The 25,832-nt window shown below is 28.4% G+C and overlaps 1 protein-coding gene across 1 annotated transcript in view; it reads right to left on the bottom strand.

Moving 5' to 3' along the window:
- Positions 1–2,618: 2,618 nt before the first annotated feature.
- The window catches only part of Ent1 (Equilibrative nucleoside transporter 1), a 46,853-nt gene continuing 23,639 nt past the window's right edge, over positions 2,619–25,832 (bottom strand). Inside the window, exons 7-12 of the mRNA XM_075368300.1 lie at positions 25,118–25,350; positions 18,999–19,136; positions 16,980–17,091; positions 13,438–13,523; positions 11,219–11,418; positions 2,619–6,500 (exon numbers count right to left, since the gene is read on the bottom strand). Of these exons, the coding sequence (XP_075224415.1) occupies positions 6,389–6,500; positions 11,219–11,418; positions 13,438–13,523; positions 16,980–17,091; positions 18,999–19,136; positions 25,118–25,350 (881 nt within the window). The 3' untranslated portion in view covers positions 2,619–6,388. The remainder of the gene's footprint in view (positions 6,501–11,218; positions 11,419–13,437; positions 13,524–16,979; positions 17,092–18,998; positions 19,137–25,117; positions 25,351–25,832) is intronic.

The following is a 25,832-nucleotide window of genomic DNA, read 5'->3' as shown; positions in this document are numbered from 1 at the left end:
TGAGGTGCTATAAAAATATTTCCATTTATTTTAGAACAAGGAAGTAAAATATATTTACAGCTAATTGTATTGAAATATAAATACACCTGCTACGGATTCTGAGGAAAATAATTTATGATATATAGTTAATAGGCTTGAATTAAAAAAAAAGTATTAAAATCATTAGTATTCATAACATTGATAAAATCTATGTAATTCTAAAATGCTTAATAATAAAATATATAACAGTAAAATATATTTTTTTCAATTTTAATGAATAACAAACATAATAATTTAAATTAATAAAATGGATCTACATTGAGCCACTTAATTAATATAAAAATATCTCTATCAACTAACTATTCTCTTTACAACTTACTAATAAAATTAATAAATACATCTATAAGAAAACAATTAGAAAAATGACAAATATTCAGGAATACAATAAACACATGACAACAAATACATATGCAATAACTAATCTATTAAAGGAAGAACACTTAAAAATTAAAACACCTAAATCCAATTAATATGTTAACTTACAAAATTAAAATACTCAATTTAAAAAAAAAGAAGTAAAATCGCTCTTTATCATTTCATGATATTTTAATTAATTCCTGATAAGTATCACATATACAACCCGTAGAACAAATAAATTTATACAATACTGAGATCAAATCACATGAAAACCAATTGATTATGTCAAACAAGGAAACCTGATGGTTTTGAAATGAAAATAATGAATTTTACATTGTATTTAAAATTTATTTCATAGTTTAAAGAAATTAATATGAAAATTTATTTTATCATTCTTATTCTATCTCAAAATTTATTAATTTTTTTAATAAAATTTGCAATCTTTCCTAGAAGTTCAACAACATAAAATTAACTTGTAGCATTGTTAAAAGCTAACAAGGAAGTCATCCATTAATAATTTTACTTCAGGAAACTATTATCATGTCCATAATAGATGATGTCCATAAAATTTTGGTATGAGTACTTTCTAATTATCTTATTTCATAACTTAGTATCTAGCTTTCTCAGTTTGTGCAGTTCTTATATGAAGAGGCAAATTGCAGTATAACTATAGAGCTTTAATACAAATATTTTTTTTTTTTAAAGTGCAATTTCTCTAGAAATTCATAAATTTAAGATATGCTTCATAATTACGATGATATATATATATATATATAAAATTAACAAGAAGATTTAAGAGTGACTTAAAAATATAAAAAACAAATTAAATGAAATATAAAATCATTCAGTTCATTCTTATTTCAAAACAGGCAGTTTTCTGCTGAACCCAACACACAATAATATATTTAATGTTAAAAAAAGTATAAGCTCTGACTAAATAATGAATGAGGCATTTACAAAATAAGTTTGTAAAAAATTAGAAATATAGAAACAACAGACAGTAACAAGTTTACTGTCCGTTTTACTAAGTTTTTGAAGGTAAATAAGAAATACCTGTGGTTTATGTTAAGTAAGTTATCAGGTGAGGATTGCTTTGACTCTCACCAATGTTATCATAACTGTTATATACAGTCACTGATCTGTTATAGCTAGCGCTGTTCAGGTGAAGGAGGACTATGATAGTACTTTTCTCTAAGAATACAAATAACCAAATAATAACTGATGCAGTATCCAGATAAAAAGTATTTTAAAATTGATGTATTGAATACAACCACCGTTTGATGAGTGACTAGTATAAATCAGCTGATATGTTCCAAGAATTATCCTTGAATATATCACTTTCTAATTTTTTGATTCATTAAATACAATGAATTCTATGTCTTAAATATAATTTATTAATTGTTTAAACTGACAAGAAAGTAATATGATGGCCCTCAACCTACAGAATGCTTTCATTGTTAATTTCATCATCAGTCTCAATTTTAAAAAAATTCAAATTTAAAAATATTTCAGTAAAAACTTCATCAAACATAAAAAAGTATCTAACCATGCTCAGATGGAAAAATTAATTACAGTAAGGTATATTATAATCTCTTGTTAGTTTATAAGGATAATCACAATCAGATTCTGTTTGATGGTCTGTTTACATTTTATCCTAAAATATATTAAGTAGTACCTTTCTTCACAATTTCACAATCTTAGCAAGGGAGTTTATTATCTTCATCATCTTTGTCATCTTTTCTGTTAACCATTCATATTTTTTTCTTTTCTTTGAATTATACTTTACATACAATGCTTGATTTGTTAATAACTGATAAAGAAAATTGTGTGATAGCAAGTTCAATCCAGTTTTTGGGTTCATTTCATTTCCTTTCAGTGCTTGAACACACTTATTTAAGGCAACTTTCCAATCCTTCCTTGCTATTAAAATCATTTCATCAGCATGATAAATAACAAACTTTATCACTTTAGTAATTAATTTTCAGGTCACTGTTTGGTATTTTGAATCCTATTTTTTTGTGTTTTAATATGAATTTGTAGAATTTATTGTATTTCATCTAAAATACTGTTTAACAAAAGATAACCTACACTTTCTCTTAAGAAAATATTAGTTAGAAGATTATTTTTTTTTTAATTTTTAACAAAATTTAATTATTTAATTTTAACACTATTTTGATAAAGGATAATGACAGGAACAAATCATTTTTTTTAATCAATATTTACATGAGTTTGAAGTACTGAATTTAACTAAACAAATATATTAAAAAAACAATTTTTTATTACATAGCCATTTTTTTGGTGCTTATTTTACTTCTATAATGTAGAATAAAGATAATTAAATTTTTTTATAAATTTACAGTTACTAATCTTATTAAATAAATAAGTACATATGAGCAGAACAAAACTTAATACTATACATGGGCAAACAAAATTCATATAAATGGATATTTTCCTATAAATCTATTAATTACATACAATAATAAATATAAAGAGCTGAGGATTTTTGTCCAAAACTAGTTTTTCTTAGGTAGAAAGGCGGATGGATATATATACACTTATCACATACAAATATAGGGAATTTTTAGCATAAAATACATTTATTAATGGATTACAATATTGTATTTTTATTTAAAACTAATAAACATCTGCACAAGAGTATGCTTTCAGTCAGTAGGTATATGTAATTTAACAAATTGAGATAAGCAAGGCCTCTGTAACAACTATGCTTTCCATATTTGAACAATAATTTTGATTAATGTACACAATATGAATTTACAGGGAAAATACAAAAATATTTAATTTCAACAGTTATGACACAAAAACCAGAAATTCTTTAAAAATAAAGAGAGAAAATATAAAAATGTGCACAGACACAGATGAAAACAATCTATTGCAACTATGAAAATCATTTAAAAACAAATAATTAAACTTTCATTTATTAAATCATAGATAATTTCATCCATTTCTAGTAATTTCTGGTAAAATACTATTAACCAGTAGAAACTAAAAAAAAACTTCTCATAGTTAAAATTGTCATTGTTACAAAGTGTACCAAATCGTTGCCATTTTTTGAGAATTTTTCATTTGAACTGAACATTTTTGGTATAATCGAAACGTTTATAATTAATAAAAGAATAGTCAGGTCCTTTCATCTACAAACACAGATTTAAGGGAAGTTTATTCAATGGTTTATAGATTATAACTTTATTTAGTTACAAAAATTCATATATTAAAAAATATATCCCTTTTTAAAATCACTTATTCAGCTTAAGAGGAAATACATTTAAGCAAACCTTTCAAACTTTCCCCTTTACTTATATATAATTCAACATAGGAATAAATTTACCAAAATAATTACAAAAACAGAAATTATCATAGAAAACTATTTGAATGCAAAGATAATTGGAATGAAATTAAAAAAATTTGATAACGGATTAACTACCCAAGACGAAAAAATGACATGAAGATCTGCTCACGACATAATTCTTTAGCAGAAAGCAAAGATGAGTAACAAGGAATACTGAATGGCACAGATTAATTAATGGCATAAAACATAATTGTATCAAATTAGTCAACTGAATGACGACTATAAAAAAAAAAAATTAATTCAACAATAAAATTTACCATATGCTAATTAAGAACTTATTTAATAATTTAATTCATTCATTTTGATGGCTGGACTCTTCCTGAAAATTTTTATGGCTGGACCCTTCCTGGAAAGAAGGGAAAACAAAGAAAAAAAATTTCATTTAAAACAAAAAAAAATATGTTTTTATTAAAAAAAACTCTATCATAGGTCTCATTTTTAAAAGTTGAGTATAAATTATATATTTCTTCTTCTTCTCTATTTACATCAATTATCTAAATAAATGTTCTGTATAAATATTCTCTTTGCACTACTGTTTTTTTTTTTTTTTTGTCATAGTGAACGTAAATAAGGCAATAAACCCATTTCAAAACAAAATATTTTAACAAGACCCATTTAGCACTGGAAAAATTCATTAATAAATGAATTACTTAAATCTAACCACAAAATAACAAATATTATTTTTTTTTTTTTTAACGCGACTGATTTCAGTAAAAGTAAAAAATCTACACAAACAATGTAATTAATTAAAGTTTAAATATTTAATTATTTGATTAAAAAAATTATGCATATAAAAATAAAAACTTTTATTTAAACATCAAAGACCTTTCAAAGATTTAAAAGGTTATACATTTATATACAAAGCTTTATCATGATAAAAATTATCCTAGATAAACACTTAATGAATTAATCATATTATAGTCTTTATATTTCTGTGAAAACGACCTCAAATATAAATACAAAAATACATAAATAATATAGTCATAGAATATTATAAGATGCATTCTGTAACAAAATTCATAATGGACTTCAACTGAAAGCTAAGAAAATACAAACTTTTAATGAAATGTTTGAAAATAAATTTTATAACATAATTTTTAAGAAAGTTATTGATTGATTCACACAACAAATATAGTTTAAGAAAAGATAAAAATATGTAACTAGAAAAAATAACAATAAAACTATAAGATCAAATAAATACAAATATGAACATAAACCTTATAACTTTATAAATTTAGTAACATTAAAAATAATATAAAACAGAAAAGATAAATCTTTAATCACTTTTTTGCAATTTTATTATCTGTGAAGATTTATGTTAAAAATTATAACGGATAAAAATATAAACATATAAGGTAATAAAAAGTACAATCTAATAATAACACAAGCCTGCAAAATTTGGGTTGTGAAACATATTTTAGCTTTTGATATGTCTAATGATTCCTATGTATCTTTTAGGATTGAATCTGAAAATAACCTTCACTTTTTTCCATCATGTCAAGATTTTTCACAAATTGCAAATTTCAAGATTTGTAAAAAGTTGAAAAATTATGAAATTTTTTTTTTATAATAATGGAAGCGCTTGGCCGACAGATTGTGATAGGACTTAAAGATGTAACATGTTTATTGGTAGCTATCCATGCCACTCATGCACCACACAACTACTATCAGTGCTGTTTCATCAATCAGCGTGTGTAAATTGAGTCTTTTCTGTACTCTGTGATTAAATGTGAGTTTGTTGGTGGAAAATATATTTTCAGCCTATAAAGCAAACTTTCCATTTTCAAAATGGCTTCAAGAGGCTGCAAAAATTCTGATTATTTTTGTTACATTTGCAGTGAGTTAATGGTGGAAAGACAAAAAAGAAATATAAGTTTCATTTGAAAAGTGTACCTCACATATTTTGGAGTGAAAATAGGAGATCAAGACAAAACTTGGGCATCCCACTATATTTGCTACACATGTGCTGAAGGACTTAGACAGCGGTCAAAGGGTGTGTTCAGTCTTCTTCTAATGCTTCTTGCTAGAAGCGTTCAGATTTGGAGTTCCAATGGTGCAGCAAGAGCTACGAAATCACATGAATTATTGTTACTTTTGTTCGACATGTTTTTTTCATCTTTTTACAAATTTTGAAATTTACAATTTGTGAAAAATCCTGACATGATGGAAAAAATGAAGGTTATTTTCAGATTCAACGCTAAAAAATACATAAGTCAATTATCAAAAACTAAAAAACACAATTATCGCAGGCTTGTGTAACAAAAAAAAAAAATGCTTCAATGAAAAGAGGATCATATGATTAGTTTGGTACTAATTTTGTGTACTTTTTATATAAATATTTAACTACATACAAAATAAAAAATAACAGTTTATGTCAAAGAAAAACAAAAAAATAAAATAGATAAGAATAAAAATATAATACTATATGAAAGCAAACAAATATATGTAAATATTATACATAAATAAAAAAAAAAATAGATTATAAGATAAAATAAAATAAAATAAAATTAGCAATACAGTACCTAAAAATTAAAATTAAAATTAATGGCATAAACTCTGCTAGTAAAATAATAATTAATGACTGTTAACGTAATATATAACAAAATTTGTTTAAAAATTTGATTATTAGAGTAATTCTACAAGTAAAAGACCAAGCAATGACCCAAATGCAAGACCAATACCAAGAAAAGCAGCCATCATTGATGATGCAGTTTCTTGTTCATGAGGATGTACAATCCTGAAAGAAAAAAATTATAATAATTTATTTTAGAAAGATAAAAATTGGTTAAGTAATCCTGTAAAAGTTCCATATTGGATTTACTTTTACTGTGTGGTCAACAAACAATTTTCACACTAAATTTATCATGAAATATGAACAGAATTAGCTAGCTCAGAATTAATTTTTTGATTCCTGTTTGCAATGTAATTTTCATGAGAGAATAATATTAGTAAATGGTAATACCATTTATTAATGTTATTAGCGATATCTTAATACTGCAAAATTTTAAACAGAATATTACGCAAAAGTATAGTTACCTACAGTTAATTATGTTGAATTAAATTTCATTCAACAGTAAAAAAATACATCAGCAAGATGATAGCATGATTACCTTATGAAATTTCAATTACCTTGCCTTGAAAAATAATTTGTACATACTGTGACTTAGCTGTAAAGCAGATTAACTACTGATGGATTAGCAAGAGTTAACTGCACCATTAACCTCTTGTTTAATTTTAATTATAATCAATTTACAGGATACAACTTCTAAATCATTTTTTTATACAATATTAAATATTATTAACAAGTTTCACTGTAGTTTATCATTTATGTATTTTAATATAATTCAATTTTATCTGAACTTGTTCTACGCAATATGAAATAAAATTTAAAGTCGAATTATAAGATATATGAACAACTATTTTTTTTTTTTTTTGATTTAACAATGTAACACTCAATCGTTCAATTTATACTGCAATTACCCAGATTGTATTTAGGTAGTGTGAATGAGTTATCAATACACTCTGCCAAGCAAATAGGCATAATTATAATGACCTAGAGTGCCATTTTATTATGTGGTTTCTGTAATATTATAGTTGTAAATCATTTCTTCTACATATAACATTATTAATTAATTAAATGGATATAATGTTTTCTTTAAAAAAAATATCTGATGTGGATATGACATGTCTTCCTTGTACACTTATTACATTACATATACAGATTTTTGCTGCACTTCATTTAAACTTATACTGGTTAAACTTTATTTAACCAATATACAGAAGTTCACTAAATGGAATAGTTTAATTATTATTAACTTTTACTTATGACACACCAGAAATCTGAAACTTTTGTTAATCAGCAACTCATGAAGATATGAATAATATCTTATCTAGAATAGTAAATTATATAACAACAGTCGTAAGAAGCATAATATGCACAAGTGAAAAATATTATATATTTTCACAAGTGTGTGATATGTGTTACAAGTCAAGTTATGTATTATTTTTTTCTATGACCAGATTATCACTTCTCCATAACAAAAAGAAAAAGATGTAATTTGAAAGATACTTACATTTTTATTAAATAGAAATATAAATTTGAAGGATAAAGTAAGTATTTTGAAATTAATAATTTACAAATAATTCTTATTATAAATGAAAATAATTTTTCTAGTAAAGTAAATACAAATATATTTAAAAAAAATTATTTGAATTCAAATGTAAGCTTGACTTTTGAAATTTCATGGATGAGTGAATGATGGGTTATGTTTTATATGGGATACCCTGTATAATGGTTATTATCAACATAACATTCAATTATTCTAAATGTCGATTGCAATCAAAAAGGGAGGTGTACAACTATGTTACTACAGTCCTAAATACAAAATTTCAATATTCTATGGCTACTCATTTTTGAGAATTTGTAAAAGGTAAAACAAGATAGAATTTGGAAATAAAATTATTCTAATATACTAAGATCACGCTTAATGTTAAAAAAAAAATTGTTTTTTAAGCAAATTATTTCTAATTCTGAAAGAAAATAACTATAGTGACCATTTTTTATAAAAAATTAAATCAGAATAAGGTAACTAATATCCAAATTAATGTAGCTAACAAGGGAAAGGCACGGGCTTTGGGACACCAATTTGAACCACATTGCATGTGTGAATCGTACACTGTTTACATGTCTTTATCACAAAATACTAACACTCAATATTCAATTATACTCAAGAAAAATGGCCCTAAAAATTTCCTTAGCATTTTATATTAGTTTACTTATTAATTTTGTTTCACATGGCTCAAGTAGATATATGGTGTAAGTGAGAACGTGTCGGATCAGTAACCATGCACACATCAGTTCAAATCCAACTTCATGTACATACATTTTTTTTACCTTTTTTCTTTTTTAATTTAAATATATTAATTTATTAATAATTATTAACCTTCGATTTAAAAATTTTTTGAATTAAAATGAAAGTACGTAAAATTATATTTTACTAATAACGTCTGATTTTTTTAATATTTTTTTTTTGTATTGTTATTACTGAATTATTATTTATTTAAAATTTTTTTCCAATCAGAGGCTAATAATTATTAATAAAATCAATATACTTAAATTAAAAAAAAAAAATTAAAAAATATATGTATATGAAGTCGGATTCGAACCGATGTGCCTTCCTCTTGTAAGATCCAAACATTTCATTAATTAAAATTTTATTTGGCTATAACTCTGGAACCAATGATAATAAGTACCACTTATGATATATAATTGAAAAGCTCTCAACAAGAGCTTATTACTTAAGTTAAGAAAAAGCCCTAAATCCAAATGTTCTGGATTTTGGGCTTTTTTGGCCATTTTTGCCCAGTTGATTGCACTCAAAAGGGGAGACGCACAACTAGATTTACAACAGTCCTAAATACAAAATTTTAAGATTTTACAGCTAACGGTTTTTGAGTTATGCAAGATACATATGTACGTATTCACGTACAGACGTCATGACGAACTAGTCAAAATGGATTCAGGGATGGTCAAAATAGATATATTTCCATTGAAATCTGAAAACCAACATTTTTTATGATTACAATACTTCCTTTACTTTGTACAAGGAAGTAAAAAACATTTCTATGTACAAAAATGTTTTTCAGTAGATAAATAAATTTATAAATGTCTGAATGTTGTACTGTAGGGTGAAAAGTTCCAGGGCTGAATAAGAAAATAATATTTTTCTGGGTACATTTTGATTTATTTTTCAACATAGTCATCATTAAGGTCTACACACTTACCCCAGCATTCTACAAGCGTGCTTACGCCAGTTCGGCATAACGATTTATCCAACTCCTTAAAATAAACATCTACGGCAGCAATAACTTTATTATTGGTCAAATATCTCTTCCTTCAAAGCCATTTTTTTAGGTAAGGAAACAAGTGATAGTCACTGGGAGCCAGATCAGGTGAATACAGAGGGTGGTATTTGTTGATTTTTGCCATTGCAATGACTGTAGTGTGAGCTGGAGCACTGTCTTGATGGAAAAGCACTTTTTTTGCCAAACATGGTAGTTTTTCCTTAATTTCATCGCTAAGATGCTGCAATAGGGTCGCATAATATCCACATTTAATGTTTTACCTTTTTTAAGATATCAATTAAAATTATTCAATGTATATCCCAATATCCAGTTGTCATAATTTTTTCATGCGAAAAGCTCTTTTCGCTTTATTTGGAGCAGGTTGACCTTTTTCAATCCATTGTTTTCACTACTGTTTTGTCTCGGCAGTGTAGTGATGATTCCAAGTCCATCAACTGTCACAACTCAATTTAAAAATCTCTCTGGATTGTGCCGAAAGAGCTCAAAATAATCACTTGAAATGTTCTTTTGGCACTGTTTTTGGTCAGGCGTGAGCAAATGCAGCACCCATCTAGCGCACAGCTTATTCATGCCCAAATGTTCATGCAAAATATTGTGCACGCATTCTGTTGACATCCTTACAGACTCTGCTAACTTGTTCATTGTCACTCATCAATCTGTCAAAATGATTTTATGCACTTTTTCTGTTACTTCTAGTGTAGTCATTTCAGAAGTACATCCACTATGTGGTTCATTGCTAGTGCATGTTTGACCCACTATAAAATGTGACCCATTGTTTAACTGTTGCATTTGATGGGGAAGAGTCTCCAAATGTCATATCAAGCTCTCCTTTAATTTCCTTTGTATTTAAGCCTTTCAGAAAAAAGTATTTAATCACTATACAAATTTTTACATTTTTCAAAAAATGCCTAATTCTCCATTTTGACAGACTGTAAATAGTATCTATACTAAATGATGCAGGGACTTGAAACTCTTAAAGTAAACTAATGAAGAATGGAATCATATGATGCCATCGAGAAATTAAGCATTGTAACGTCCCTATGTGAGGCCCAGAACTTTTCACCCCACCATCGTATATATGTTAAACAAAGTCTTGAGTTCAATTATTATTTTTCATTAAAAATAATACCTACATGTGTGTATTAAACTACAAAATTACCTCTTGATTATAATCAATTACTTTTATTATACGAATATAATAATTCAAATATAATCAATAAAGAATTATGAGTATATATTAGATTTTTAAAAATGAATTAATGTTCTTTTATCTGAGTAAAATTAAAAAAAAAAAACTTTCAGTAAGATATATTCAAATTATACAAACTGTTATTAAAGTCATAAATCCTATTTGAAAGTTGTGTTTCAAATAAAATTTATTTTTTCAAACTGAAATAAAAATATTTATGCAATTACAAAAAAGGGATTTCTTCTGTATTGCTACTGACTCAGTCATGGGCACTCCTTTAGCCTTGAAACCTTAAAACAATTAGTACAATATTAGTATCAAAAACAGTTTTGATATTTTAGAAATGAATGAAGAAAACTGCTATAACAGTAGAATTAACATTTAAAAAAAAGTTTACTTACTTTGGTACAGTGATCATAGTTATATTTGCCAAATATCCATTTGTCAAACCGAAAAATAAAATTATTGTTATGTAAACATAATCGTTGTAAATGAGTACAGGGATATGATGACGAGGCTGAGCATTGCACACCATTAACAATGGAATAAATACTACTCGAACAATACTTAGCAATGCTACCAGCAAACTGTTGTCTTCCGGCTAGAAAAAAACCATATAAAATTGAAATAATTATTTTCATTAATAAAAAAAAAAAATAAAGAATCAAGAATAAATGTAAAAGCATGTGTATTTTACAGCTTCCTTGGACATTCCTCTATTGAAAGGTTTCCCATAGCAAAAGTTTAGGATGCAGTCTACTGTCATGACTCGGACATAAAATTATAGATATGTAACAATAAAATATATTATAAAGAAGCAAGTTAAAGTGGATCTAAGGGTAGCAAATATAAATGTGTTGAATTTAAAAGACAGAAGGGTGTCAGGAAAAAATCTTAGAATTCAAAGGGATCCAAAAGGAGAAGAAAGATTGTGCTAACCTAAAGAAGTTGGAAGAAAGAAGGAAGCAGCACAGTGAAAGAATGAAGGAATATTGAAGAGTTAAAAAACTGGCTAGAAGTTAACTATTCTATGTTGACCTACAGTGACTAGTCTAAAAAAAAAAAAAAAATATAAAGGGTATACACCAAAAATAATATTGGGGTTCTAATTTGTTACAATATCTCTTGGATGAGGTGAACAGTGTTGATTTAAGGCTATAATCAAAGCGGAAAAGCGACTGATCTCCTGTCTTTACACTTGACAGTACCACTAACAAAGATGGTGCCTTCTGTGTTTCGCAGTTTACTAAATGTGAATTTGTAGTTACAGTTCCACATGGTTCCGTGGAAAGTTTAATTATAATCCTCCAGGTGACAATAACATCTGCCGATGTCATAATCAATTTGAAATGGCTGGAATGTCTGAGTAAATGGAAGACTACAGGATACTAAAGGTGTCTTAAGAAAATGTTAAATGTGTCAAAGCGTATTTCCTACATAATCCTAAAGAATATGTTACGAAGGCCAGTCCTGAACTAGCGTTGCCAGTGATGACAGTGTGGAATGTTTTAAGCAAATACTTACATAAGTGTCCATACAGTTTACAGGCTTTAAAGCCTATCAACTACACTGAGCATACCAACTTCATGATTAAAATGACAGCATGAAGATGACGAGACTTTCTTGATCTTATTTTGTATAGTGATGAGTTAACATTTCATCTTAATGAAGAGATTAAAACAAAATGTCCATATCTGGGGTTCAGATAATCAGCATAAATTCTTAGTGTGAAAGGGACTCCAAAAATGAAATGTTTTTGCTGAACCAAGCTTAACAGGAGTTTCTTGTTTGGATATGCTGTGTATAAAGCTCTTCCTTAATAGCAAGATGGATCAGAGGATTTTATTTGGCAACAAGATAAACTCTGTACAGGGTGGTTGAATGATGTTTTCCCCAATTGCTGAATCAGGCAGCATGGAGCCAATGACAGAGCTTGTTTGCGGTAGCCTTCAAGGTCACCCAATCTGATCCCATTTGATCTTCTCCTTTGGGTTTTTATAAAGGTTCTTGTATATGTTCCTTTGCTACTTACTGATCTTCCCAATTTGAGGCAGCTGTTGATTCCATTTCTCCAGACGTGCTGGTAAAAATATGGTCTGAATTCTCCTATCGGTTGGATATATCCTATGTGTGCTGTGTGTCAAAATGTGCTCATACTGAACACTTACAAAGATAAACTGTAAGAGTTACTCTTTCTTTTTACTACTTATTACAATATTTTTTTTTGTGCAATACATCAGTAAAAAAAAACCAGGTACTTATAATTAACAGCATCATCATTAATTCCTATCTATCTATATATCTCTCTTACAAAAATTATCATTAAATAAATAAAAATGAATAAAACATAATTTTCACTGTATTAATTAGACAGAATGAAAAAGGAGAAAAATTTATTTCCTTTATTTTTTGTCTGGGCATTACATTCTAAAATATTATCATTAAGTCTACATTAATAAGTAATTTCACATTAATGTGTGTTTATCTATATTAACTAAATAATTTTTTTCCAAACTAAACACATACTGGCAAAATTTATTCCAAAGCTAATGAATTGAAAATAAAACATAAAATAAACATGATTTAAAAAAAAAATTAATTAATTAAAATATATTCTTACCCATTGAAGATAACCAGCAAGCAGTCTTCCAGTATAATCGGTGATGCTGAATAATAGATAGGCAACTACAGGAATAAAATATATCACTAAAAAAAAAGAAAACCCAAAAAAAGTTATACCAAGATTAAAGTATCTTAGAATTTAATTGTTAACTACAGTGATAAACTGATTATTATATCCTCATAAAATTAGTTCTATAGGAAAAAATTATTCTAAACCAACCACAAAAAAGAAAGAAGAAAAAAGGACCTAATTTAGATTAATGCAATACAAATGAAGCAATAACTTATTTTTTACCAGTATTTAAAAAGTGGTGTACATCTGTTATTTGCATTATGTACATTACTTTCATCTTCTTGTGTAGTTTTTATCGTTTCAGTAAGTCTCAAAGGATGTCTAAATATAAGTCTAAATTTACTGATAAGTTCCACAGGATTTGATCATCAATGTCTCTTCTTCAATGTACTTAAACAATTAACATCATGCTCAATCAACCACCTCAGTTTAACATCATTTTTAACATTTTTTTTTTTTTTTAATTACGTCAACACATAAATATATGCCTATGATGGACTGGAATATTTACAGTTGTATATAAATTTTTTTAGTTTAAAACATTTTGTGACAAACTTTTACAAATTTATAAAGGTTATTATTTTTTAAATAAAGGGTGTAATGTTTAGGGTCAGACTTTGAAACATTTCTCCAAAATAACAACTTTAATAAAGTCAGATTGAGCCTTCATGAGGTGGTCTGGATATATCTGGAACAAATAGGAGAAATTTGTCCGGTGAAGCTGAATCTAAATGATTTTCACAACTTCATTTAACATCAAATCACATTCAGTATCGAATCTAGAGTTATAACTCGGGACCTAGTCCCATCACATGTGACTCCTTGACAGTCAATCATGAAAGGTCTTATAAGGAATACTCCACCAATTGAACCAAGCAACATCAGAATTCAGAGAAGGCAGCGATTTGGGTACGGTGGGCTGCCACTTACAAGATAACATGCGATCAGAAGCATTGGAATGCCCCAACAGTATACAATAAACAAGAAAAATACAAAGTCCAAACAAAGCAAATTACCTACGTTTCCACACTAACCTTGTTCATGCAGACTAGTAAAGTAAAAATAATAACTAGCCACAGATAATAATAATCATGGATAAACTCAAAGATTTAGAATAACCTAACACAAATCTCATAAGAATTAGCCCCAATAAAATTCTGTAAAAAACATCGATGATGGAATAGCAAATGTGACGAAACAGTGGAGAAAAGACATGAAGCATGGCTATTTCACCAATCCCAAAAATCAGAAACATCCTTCCAAAATCTGATAAAACAAAGAAAAGAAACCTCTGAACCTTAAGGAGAATAAAAAGAAAACACCATAAAGACACACTGAAGTCAATAAAACACAATCAAGAGACTACTGCAAAACATTAAAAAGTCAGCTCAAAAAATATGAACCCCCAACCCTACTAATAAAGAATGAAAATGGTAAACTGGCCCATAACAATAAAGATAACGCTGAAATCCTAGCTAAATATTTCAAGAAACTACTAAATTGTAAAGAACCAACAGAACTCCTAATTTTCAACACAAACACCCCAATAACAACACCATCAGAAAACATCAACCCTCTCACAATAAAAGTAGTCTACTAAGTACCAGGTGAGGAAGAATTAAAAAGCAGCCGGGGAAGATTAGACTTCTGCTGAGATCTGGAAACAAGCTGAAAAATCACCAAAAATTGCCCTTCATCAACAGTTTGTCTACATCTGGATCAAAGAACTACCAGCACACTGGACAACAGCCCTCATCCATCCACTACATGAAAAAAGGAAAAAAAAGACCTTAACAATTACATGGGAATCTCACTCCCAGACACAACATAAAACTTTTTTCAAGAATAATCCTCAAGAGGATCAGTTCACAGCCTGAGAAAGAACTAGAATACTAGGGAGGTTTCAGATCTTGGAGGAGCTGTCTAGATCAGATCATGAGTCTCAAGCTAATAATGGATTACAATAGGAAAAGAAACAGAGACATGGTGATAACATTTGTAGATTTCAAGAAAGCTTATGACTGCATCCAAAGAGAATCCCTACTAAAGATTCTAAGACACCTCAGACTACATAAAAAATTAATAAGCATAATAAAACTGACCCTCACAAATATTAAGTCAAAGGTAAAATTCAGGGCGAGCTCTCAGAACCATTTGAGATCAAAACAGGGCTGCGCCAAGGTGATGAGCTCTCACTGCTATTATTCAACTCTACTCTAGAAATGGTAATGAAAGAATAGCTCAAAAAATGCCATTCAAAAAGACTAGGTTTTTTTGGACATATCATAAGGATGCAAGATTAAAGACTTCTGAAACAGCTTGTACAGTACAATCTTGACTCAAAAAACACCAAGACAGGATGCAGATGGTTCAGTGAAATAAGAGAGGATCTGAAGGAAATCTCAGCCTCACACCAGAAGACACCACAAAAAAAATAAAATTAAACAAGAAAATCAAGAACAAAAATACTCGTTTCACACTTAAGAAAAAACCCCAAAACACAAACATTTTCAACTCTAGAAAGGGCACAAAGACTGGAACATATGAAAAAGTACTGGGAGGACTGCAAGGTCCAAAACTGTCCCATCAAAGAGACTTGAATAATGTACTGATTAAAGTGATCCTATGCAGTCATAAAATAATAGACAAAATAAAAATATAAACACGAAATCGAATATTATTTACTTCTCATTATTATTCATTACTTCTTAAATTAGACCAATTTAGAGGCTGTAATTAAAGTATAAACCTCTTTTAATATAATAATTAAACATTTATCTTTTTTTTTTTACTACTTTCACCTACTTTGATTTGATTTTTAATGTAGTGAACAAAATTGCTATCTTTAAGTATCTAAAACAGCTGTTTTTTTTTGTCATTATAATCTAATACAATAATTGAATAATGTTTATATTATCAACATAAATAATCAGGAAAGAGAATTAATTCTGCTTTCCTAAAAGTGATATTAATATACTCGTATATTAATCACAAATTTATACTATAAAAGATAATATCACAACACATTATAGATGTCCTCTGTTTGTTGAATTCATCAACACTGCTGAAATACAGAAGTGTATCTAAACAAAGACTTAAAAGAATAATAAATTTTAAAGAATAATAAGATCCTATATCAACTGAAGCACAAGAGACTGTTTTTCTTCAAACTATAAAAATGTCCTGAGTTAATATATTACTAGTTCCAATAAAAATCTATCAACTAAATTTACAAAATAAAACCTTCCTTCCTCTTATTTTGAAAAAACTGTATTGCATGTTTTCTTTTATAAATATAATCAACGGTACTTAGATGAATGGGTAACCTAACACAATGTTAGATAACCAACAAATTATTTAGACCCATGAAACAATATTAGTCAAAAATATGGTAGGAAACTCGTTTTTAAAAAATCTTAATAATGTAAAATAAATTTAAAAAAAAAAATAGCTGTAAATTAACTTACCAGTCCACGGAGAACTGTTGATCTCTCCAGAATTAATAAGACCAGTTACTGCTGGGTAGAGACCAAGTGTAATAAAAAAGCACAGCCAAACAGACATACCATATACCCATATCTGTACACAGAAAAAAAAAAACAATTTTATAAAAGAATGTAATCTTTAAAAACTAAAATCAAACTCCCAAAGCTAAATTATAACTGATCCAACATATTATTAATTTATAATTATATTAATATAATAAAATACACAAATAAAAATAAAAATGATTTAACTGCCTGCTTCATTCAGTTTATTACAAATCATTAACATCTCTTAAATATGGGCCTTAAGCAAGAGCCATCATAAAAAACCAGCCGCTGAAGACAAGTCTGAAGCATAGCTTGGAGTTATATGTAATCATCTGAACAACTATTCTGGTCATTACTAAAATTCAGTTCAAACATAAAACAATTAAAAATATACTAAATAGTTGCAATTAAGGAGCAAGAGATCAGTCATTAACTATACAAAAATAATGAAGAGGCATGCACTTTCTTCAGACTTGTACTTTTCAGGGCTCACAGGTCTTTCTGAGGTTACAGTCTGTAATTATTTACAACTGGAAATATGGAAAGGCAGACTAAGGAAGAAGTAAATACATCTCAAGAATTCAAACCCAATCCAGTCATGTCCTGGCCTACAAGACAAAGAAGACGGTGAGAATGTAGAAGAGTCTAATAAACCTTAATTCACCAACCCTCCTTCTTTCCTCTGACTTACAATTTAGGCCCATCGTTAAAAATGCAACTCGCTCCGGCGAAGGAAGTGCATTGCATCCTCCAATAACTAGTCCTATTAGGTAATTCCTGCTAGACTTAAAGGCACTAGCACTGACAGGCCTTCAGTGAATGGACTGAAGGGGAACCATGCTGGGGAGAAGGATGCAAATACATTGCTAGTCTTCCAAGGTCAGCCCAAGTAATACTTTTTAAATTGACCTTTAAGGATCAGAACACCATCCACAATTCTGTTCATGAGCAACCGACATTTGCATTTAACATAAGTAAATAAATACCCATCCAATTATAAGACCCAGCAGCAAGGGACTGTTATGTTCGGCAATTAATAGGGGGATATATATCTCCAGCTACCAATTTGTTCTGTTCTGTATTACTGTAAATGTGCTGATGTAATACTCAAAAGATTAAGGATCATGCACGTGCACACACATACACATAATTTAAATACATAAAATATTATAATACCTAAATTAAACATCATCAAACATTGATGCATTATGTGCAATGTCCAAATCAGTAAACAAAAAAAGATCCAGAAATGCTTTTGTTCCATTTCAATGCATTTCAGCAAGGTAAAAATATTTATAAATCTTATTCATAATTTCCAGCTGATAATCCACCAAAACAGCGCAAAAGCACTTGTTAAAAAATTTTTTGAAAACTGTAATATTTTTTAACAATTTGGTGAGGATTAGAAATTTTCTATGGACACAGTTTTAATGCATGGAACATTATCCCATTATATTAGTAAACCTGCTGTGATCTACACTTATTTTCAAAATTCTGCTTGTGACATTATCATACTGTAAGCGCAATCAGAATAATCTTTTCAGCAATGTGTGATCTTGAAAACTTTGAAAAAGAACTATTTCTGCTAAACAATACGTTAAATTTAGTATAAAAAAGTGATGAATAACTTTTATTTCCAACCTTACAGAGGCAAAGTAAGAAAAAACAAAACAATTAGATTAGAATTTGGAAGTAAGAGGAATTTCAACCATTTTTTTTTATTTTTGTATAATTTGCAAGCAGAGTTTCTGCTTCAGGATGTGTCCCAACTTCTATGGCACCTATTTAAGGAAAAAGAGATCAAGGATAAACAAAACATAGAAGGTACAGGAAGGAGAGAATACCCAAGATGGATTTCTCCAATCAGAATATCATCTTGCTCAAGACCATAATTTGTTATAAAAATACCTAAAAAATTGCAACGAAAGGTATGGAAATACTATTTTCATTTACCTTTTTCAAAATACTTAAGTAACAGATGTGTCTCACTATAGGACTTTCGACTTTAGAAGGACTAGCAACTGGTTCATATTGTACGCTACCACTTCCAGAAACCACTGCTCCGTCACACATGTAATATTTAAAAAATACCTAAAATTAGATAAAAACATAAATTACTGTTATTTTTAGAAACAGATTAAATACAAACTATAGACTAAAATAAACTTAATGTGACCAAAGTTGCTTATATGACTTTTTTCAGAGATGCTCAGAGATGACTTTTTTCCTATAGTGAACAATAGCTGATTGGAATTATTACTATGGAATTACAGTGGAATTCCTATAACTTGAATTTCAAGGGAATAAAAATTCGACTTACAGAAAATTAGAGTTAGAGAAATATACATGTTACGAAATTACTACCCACTGAAAATTCATTCACGTAAAATGTACAGCACTATTTAAGAAAGTATTGCATTTTTTCCATTTATAGTCTTATATCACAGCAATATTATTACATGACATGATTCAGCATTACAAATACAGTATATGGTACATACTACTGGTTAGTACATATATATAGTATATATGTAGTTAGTATGTTAAACTTAACTTACCTGAAGAGTATTCATTACTGCGGAAGACAACATAGTGTATGCTTATAAATACACATGAAAATACTGTTCATTAATCACATTTCTTCTCACTGATCATCAGTATATTGCACAAAAATCATTAATGAATGAAAAATACAAGAGGCTATAACTTAATATGAACAGTAAATCATATCATTTTGTATATAAAATATAATTCAGTTTTAAATTCAAGGATTATGTTTTTAAAAGTTTTTTAGATAAAATAAAAACAATATTAAAATTACAAAAAATAAAATAAAAAGAGAAGAATAATTGGCTCTGTTGTAAAAAAAACTGAATTTAATTAAAATCGATTAAAAAAATTGTTGATAGTTGTCTAACGTTTATTCTGATGCAGTGTAGTCAACCATTTTTCAATATCTGCCACTGTAGAAAAACTGATTCTGGTATATCATCTTGACTCAATGAATTGTCAAACAGAATCAACGTTATCTGTAATCCCATTAAATCATAAATTGTTAAAATAGAATTTGTTATCTCATTTTATCGATAATTTTGGATGTGTCGGGCAGTAAGCAGGGGAGTTCATCATTGTCGTTATCCGAATCAGTCTCTAAATCATTGTCATTCTGTCTGAATCAGTCTGGTGTCATTCTCATTTGCCTTTGCGTTAATCGTATTGATTACAACATCTTTGTTAGTAGGGTATTCAGCTAGTATCAAATCTTCATCTATTATAACAATCCCGAAACATGGCTATGTAAGTTTTGTAAGTTACGTACAAAACATCGGTAACTGACTGCCATTCATTATCATAGACATCATAATTATTATTTTTAGAATAAAGGTTTTCACTGCTAGTTTTTTCACATTCCAATAAAATAACAGGTTGTTGTGGGTTTTTAAATCCAGCTTTTTTAAAACAGTTAAAATTTGTTAGCTCAGTCACATCATTCCTAGTTTCTTTAACTTCCCATAGACAATGAGGAACATTAATTTCTGGTAAAATTTCCATTACAATCCTTTTCCTGTACATTTGCTTAACATTTTGTATAATACCCTGATCCATTGGTTGGAGCTTAGAGGTAACATTTGGTGGAAAGAAAGTCATTTTATCAATTACAATTTCTGAGGAAACAATTTTGGATGTGTTGGGCAGTTGTGATAAATAGAACAAACTTTCTATTTTCCGAATGATAATAATCCAATTTGAATAACCATTTTTTGAAGATTTCACTAGTAAACCACGCTTTTCTGTTGGCTTCACATTGAATAGGCAAAGATTTAACATTAGCTAAACAACGTGGATTTTTCAATTTACCAATTAAGTGAGGTTTCAACTTACTGTCCCTGACATGTTCGCACCTAAAAGAACTGTAATGTGGTCTTTACTTTGTTTCCCACCATAGCATTTATCACCTTTACAAGTTAAAGTTTTATCAGATAAACATTTGTAAAACAGTCCAGTTTTGTCAGCGTTAAAAATGTTAGATTCATTGTATGTGCTCATAATTTCTTTTAGCATACTGTTTATTCACGTATTACTAACTTCTTCATTTACACTGGCATGTTCACCACAAACATTTAAAAAATTATTCCATGCCTATCTAAACTTATTAAGCCAACCCACACTAGCTTTGAAATCTGTCAAACTCAAAAAAATTAAATCTGATTGAACTGTCTGTCAAAGTATTCGGCGTTTTGAAGTACATTTGGTCCACTGATAAGTAAATTCTGATCACAACTGTTTATAACCTCTCTTAAACAAATGAACACCCTTGTTTACACAGTAGCAAGCAAACCCAAACAGACATACGAAAACTATGCAAACGAGCTGAGATGATTATAAAGACACATTGAACGACATTTCTTATGACAAACGAGTTTCGGTGAATACTGATGCCTGATGTATAAGATTTCTCTTTCCTCTTTAATGTATGTTGATTCTTTCTTTTTCGTTATTGCATAGTACAGAAAATGAATCATGCTTGTTCCATGTCGGGTAAAATTACAAAATAAAATGACACAGCTCGTTTTTGCCAAAAAAATTGGACTTTAATTAGAAAAAAAAACAACTAAACCTTTTCTTTTAAATAATAAACTTAAAAAAAATAAAAATTAAATGAAACTACAAAATAAACTTAACTTATTCCTATACAGTATTTATGCAAGGAATATCAGCTGAATCAACATATCAATTATAATATTGAATGACAAATACATAAATATACATTTTTCAAATAATTATTTTGAAAATCTTTGTATTAAATACGAGTCTAAAAACAGTTTAAAGAACTAAATACATTATTATTCAAATTACAAGATGGAATACAAAAGCAATAAATATTACTAAAACAAATCACAATATAAATTACAAAGAAGTCCAAAATCATAACTTCACGTCAGGAGTTATTTTCTTTAGATTAATTTAAGAAAAGTAATATGAATTCAGTTCATGAATAGATAAAAATTAATCTCTGCACTTAAATTAAATTAAATGATGGAGTCAGAATTTAAAAACATTTCAAGTAAAAACGTAATTTACCCTCAGCAACTGACTTTTAAACAAAGACTTTTAATGAACAACCAGAATATTATTAATAATAGTTATCATTAATAACATATAAAATATGTCACACATGAAAAATAATAACATAACTTTATCTAAGCCACATTTCATGACTACACTTGAGTGAAGAAATGGTTTTTTAAGCCAATCTTGAATTTCAAATTCATAATGTATAATTAATTGAGTATTTCACTAATTTTGCTAATAACTGTTTAATATAGTAAATAATGAATAATTTTAATTTGCCTTAATCACACATTATTTTTTGTAAAAAATGAACTCTTGAATTAAAGTACACATATATACATACAATTTATCCTTGGCGTAATATACAGTGGTGTATCAGAAAATACAGAGGTAACACTTTGCTACCAGAAATTGAAGAATACGGAGCGTCACAAACCCGTAATAACCAGTTTGGAAAGATCCTGCGTCGATAAATTTGACTGGTTTGTAGCAGCTGAACTACTTTCAACAGAGTACAACAAGACAATATGGCAGCCGAGTATTACCACACTAAAACGAGGAAGAAAACGCGTGACTTATTTTCATTAAGTGACTTCTGTAAGATCGAATATTAAGTAAGTATATTATGTAAGTATAAGTCCAATATTGATTGTGTAACACATAAAAAACAACGTTTCTAGTACGAACACGTTTAAGAATGCACAAAGGCGACGAATATAACCAAACTATATGAGAGAGAGAAAGAGAGAGAGAGAGAGACGCAGGCAACGACACATAGTGAAAGTCTTTCCTGGACTACACTATACGAGAGAGAGAGAGACGAGAACGATCCACACATAATGAAAGTCAGATCTGAACTAACTAAGAAAAGTGGCGTGATGAGAAGAGGGGGAAACAAACTAGGCAATGGACAGAAGAGAGTATGTGTCGACAACAAGGGGTAGTGTGCTAGTATTAGTGTGAGAAGGATTAGCATAAATGGGAAGTTTGGGTAAGAAAGAACATAACAGCGATTGTTTTTATAAGTAAGCAGACCATTAAAAGAGTTATGTAAGACTGATAAAATAATTGCTGAATACGAACAAGTTGAGGAAATGATGTGATCGCAGACAAAGAAAATTAGACTTCTAGGAACTTTGACAACATTAAAATTAGAGATAACAAAAACAGTTAAGACTAGTTTGGTTAAATAGAAATTGCTTTTATGAAACATTGAGACCACAGCAGACAAAAATAATAACAGAAACATAATTGGATTAAAACCTACTTTACGCATTGGCGTAAACATTCCATATTTCTGAACTGAAAATAAGATCAGTATTATTTGCCTAATATTAAACTTGGTTTTTTTTTTGTAATAAACTAAGAAAATTTTTTATTCTGACTTTTGATTTTTGTTCAAGTTAAAGGAATTATATTTCTGTATAACATAATAAAATACGGTCAGGAATTAGAATAAATTTTGAGTTATAGGTATTCGACATGGAATTTGACTGTAATAACTATTCTCGTGATTGAACTAACTTTTCTATGACAATTATACATGAGCGTAACATAAACTCATGATTATACATCAAGATTTTGAAACTGTTCTTTGATATCTAAATCAAAAGACAACCTTCTGATCCTTCAACAATATTGTTAATAGAATAGTTTTAATTGAGGATGAAAAGTAATCAAACGTTATTTGAAAGATAATTTAAATGTCAGTCAACATTAAAAAAAATTTTAATTTACCCTTTCTAGAAATAAAAAAAATTACTCGTCTTTATTTTATTCTTTACAACTTCCTCCACAAAAAAAAGTTCGTACTACAAAAGAAACATCAACACCCTTTTCAATCTATAGAACAGGAGCTGTCCCAAAGTATATCCTACATCCTTTTCAGGCAACCAAATAATATTGGTATGAATTTTTCACTTCTCACAGTTCCTTCATCACATTTAATATTTTGTAGGGTAAACAACAAGGCTGCAAATTAGCTAATTTATCTTCTGAAAAGTTCTCTACAACAGAGATACTATATATTATAGGGATATGTTTTTTAACTGCACAGAACATGATTCATTCACAATCTGAGTTTACCACAAAATTAAGTTGTACTTATTCTGAAGCTTAAAAAATAGCACTTTTTGCTTAATCATTTACTTCATTTTATTAACCTTTCTTTTTAATGCTGATATTTAAGTAATTTAACCTTTAATAAAAGGAAAATATTAGTTTCAATCTTCAACCTAAGTTGAAAAAAATCATAGTTATAAGAAAATTGAAAAAATAGATAAACATAAACAAATCTGCATACATTTAGTGTGTGTGTGAAAAATAAAAATATTGTAAGCTGTAATTTTTTTATTTTAAAAAATTAAAAAATTCCTTAAAATAAAAAAACTGAATTAATTCATAAAATACTTCAGACAACATTTAAAAAAAGTAACAAGTGGTTGATTTAGTGTAAAATAATATATCAAAGAGATTGATCCAATGTATTTGGAATATTAAAATAAAAACCAGATTCAGAATTTAGTAGTAGTGCACCCAATATTTAGCAATCTTCATAGGCTCTCTATGTTTCTGATTGAACTCTGCAGCTGAATCCTCCAATGTGACAAAAAAAAAACAAAAAATTATTTATTTTTGTTTTTCAGCCTCTTTTAATTCTTAGCAGAGAAACCTGTTTATGTTTCTTTAGTTCATGAAATATTATTTCACTTTTTTCTTAAAAAAAAAAAAAAATGATTTTAAAAGTGTTTTTAAAGCAGCTTGCTAAGCACTTTTCTGTTAGAAATAACAGTTAGACACTTCTTAAATTCCTGAATCACTTTCAAAACAGGATTGAAAATTATATGTAATTTTTATTAGAACATGTCTAGAATCTTGTAATTAAAAAAAGCCCTACGAAAACACCACAATAGCAAGCTAATATATAAAAACTAATTAATAAATTAAAAATAAACTAATTAATAATTTATAAACTATATAAAAGTCTTTTTATTACTCACTGTCTGTGATAGTAGAATATAAGCAAAAATAGAAATAAGAAGGAATGAATCTGCAATTATAAAATAAACAAATGCACTCAGAAGAGGTGATGCTCCAACCCAAAGAGATGCTATTTCAGCTACAGCTGCTAGAATACCACCAAGTGCTTGTCCACTAACAGTTGCTGTAATATAAGGTGATGGAAATCTACCAACTATTCCAAAAAGACCACTTTGAAATATGGCACTCGCAACTGAAACAAATATAAACAATATTTCATTTAATAATAAAATTATAATTTATATCAATAAACTAGGACTGAACAATAGATACATTGGGAGGATTATATATATACATACTTTCTTTCTTTTTTCTGTTTAGCCTCCGGTAAGTACCGTTTAGATAATACTTCAGAGGAAGAATGAGGATGATATGTACGAGTGTAAATGAAGTGTAGTCTTGTACATTCTCAGTTCGACCAATCCTGAGATGTGTAGTTAATTGAAACCCAACCACCAAAGAACACCGGTATCCACGATCTAGCATTCAAATCCATGTAAAAATAACTGGCTTTACTAGGACTTGAACGCTGGAACTCTCGGCTTCCAAATCAGCTGATTTGGGAAGACGCGCTCACCACTAGACCAACCCGGTGGGTTATATATATACATACTGATAGTACATAACTGAACAGAAAAAAGATCATTCATTTTTATATTAAATCACAGATATTCA

Source organism: Lycorma delicatula, chromosome 6 (genome assembly GCF_047948215.1).
Source record: "Lycorma delicatula isolate Av1 chromosome 6, ASM4794821v1, whole genome shotgun sequence".
Taxonomy (NCBI): Eukaryota; Metazoa; Arthropoda; class Insecta; order Hemiptera; family Fulgoridae; genus Lycorma; species Lycorma delicatula.
Note: the sequence above shows the minus strand (reverse complement) of the source record. Positions and strands in the feature narration are given on the sequence as shown.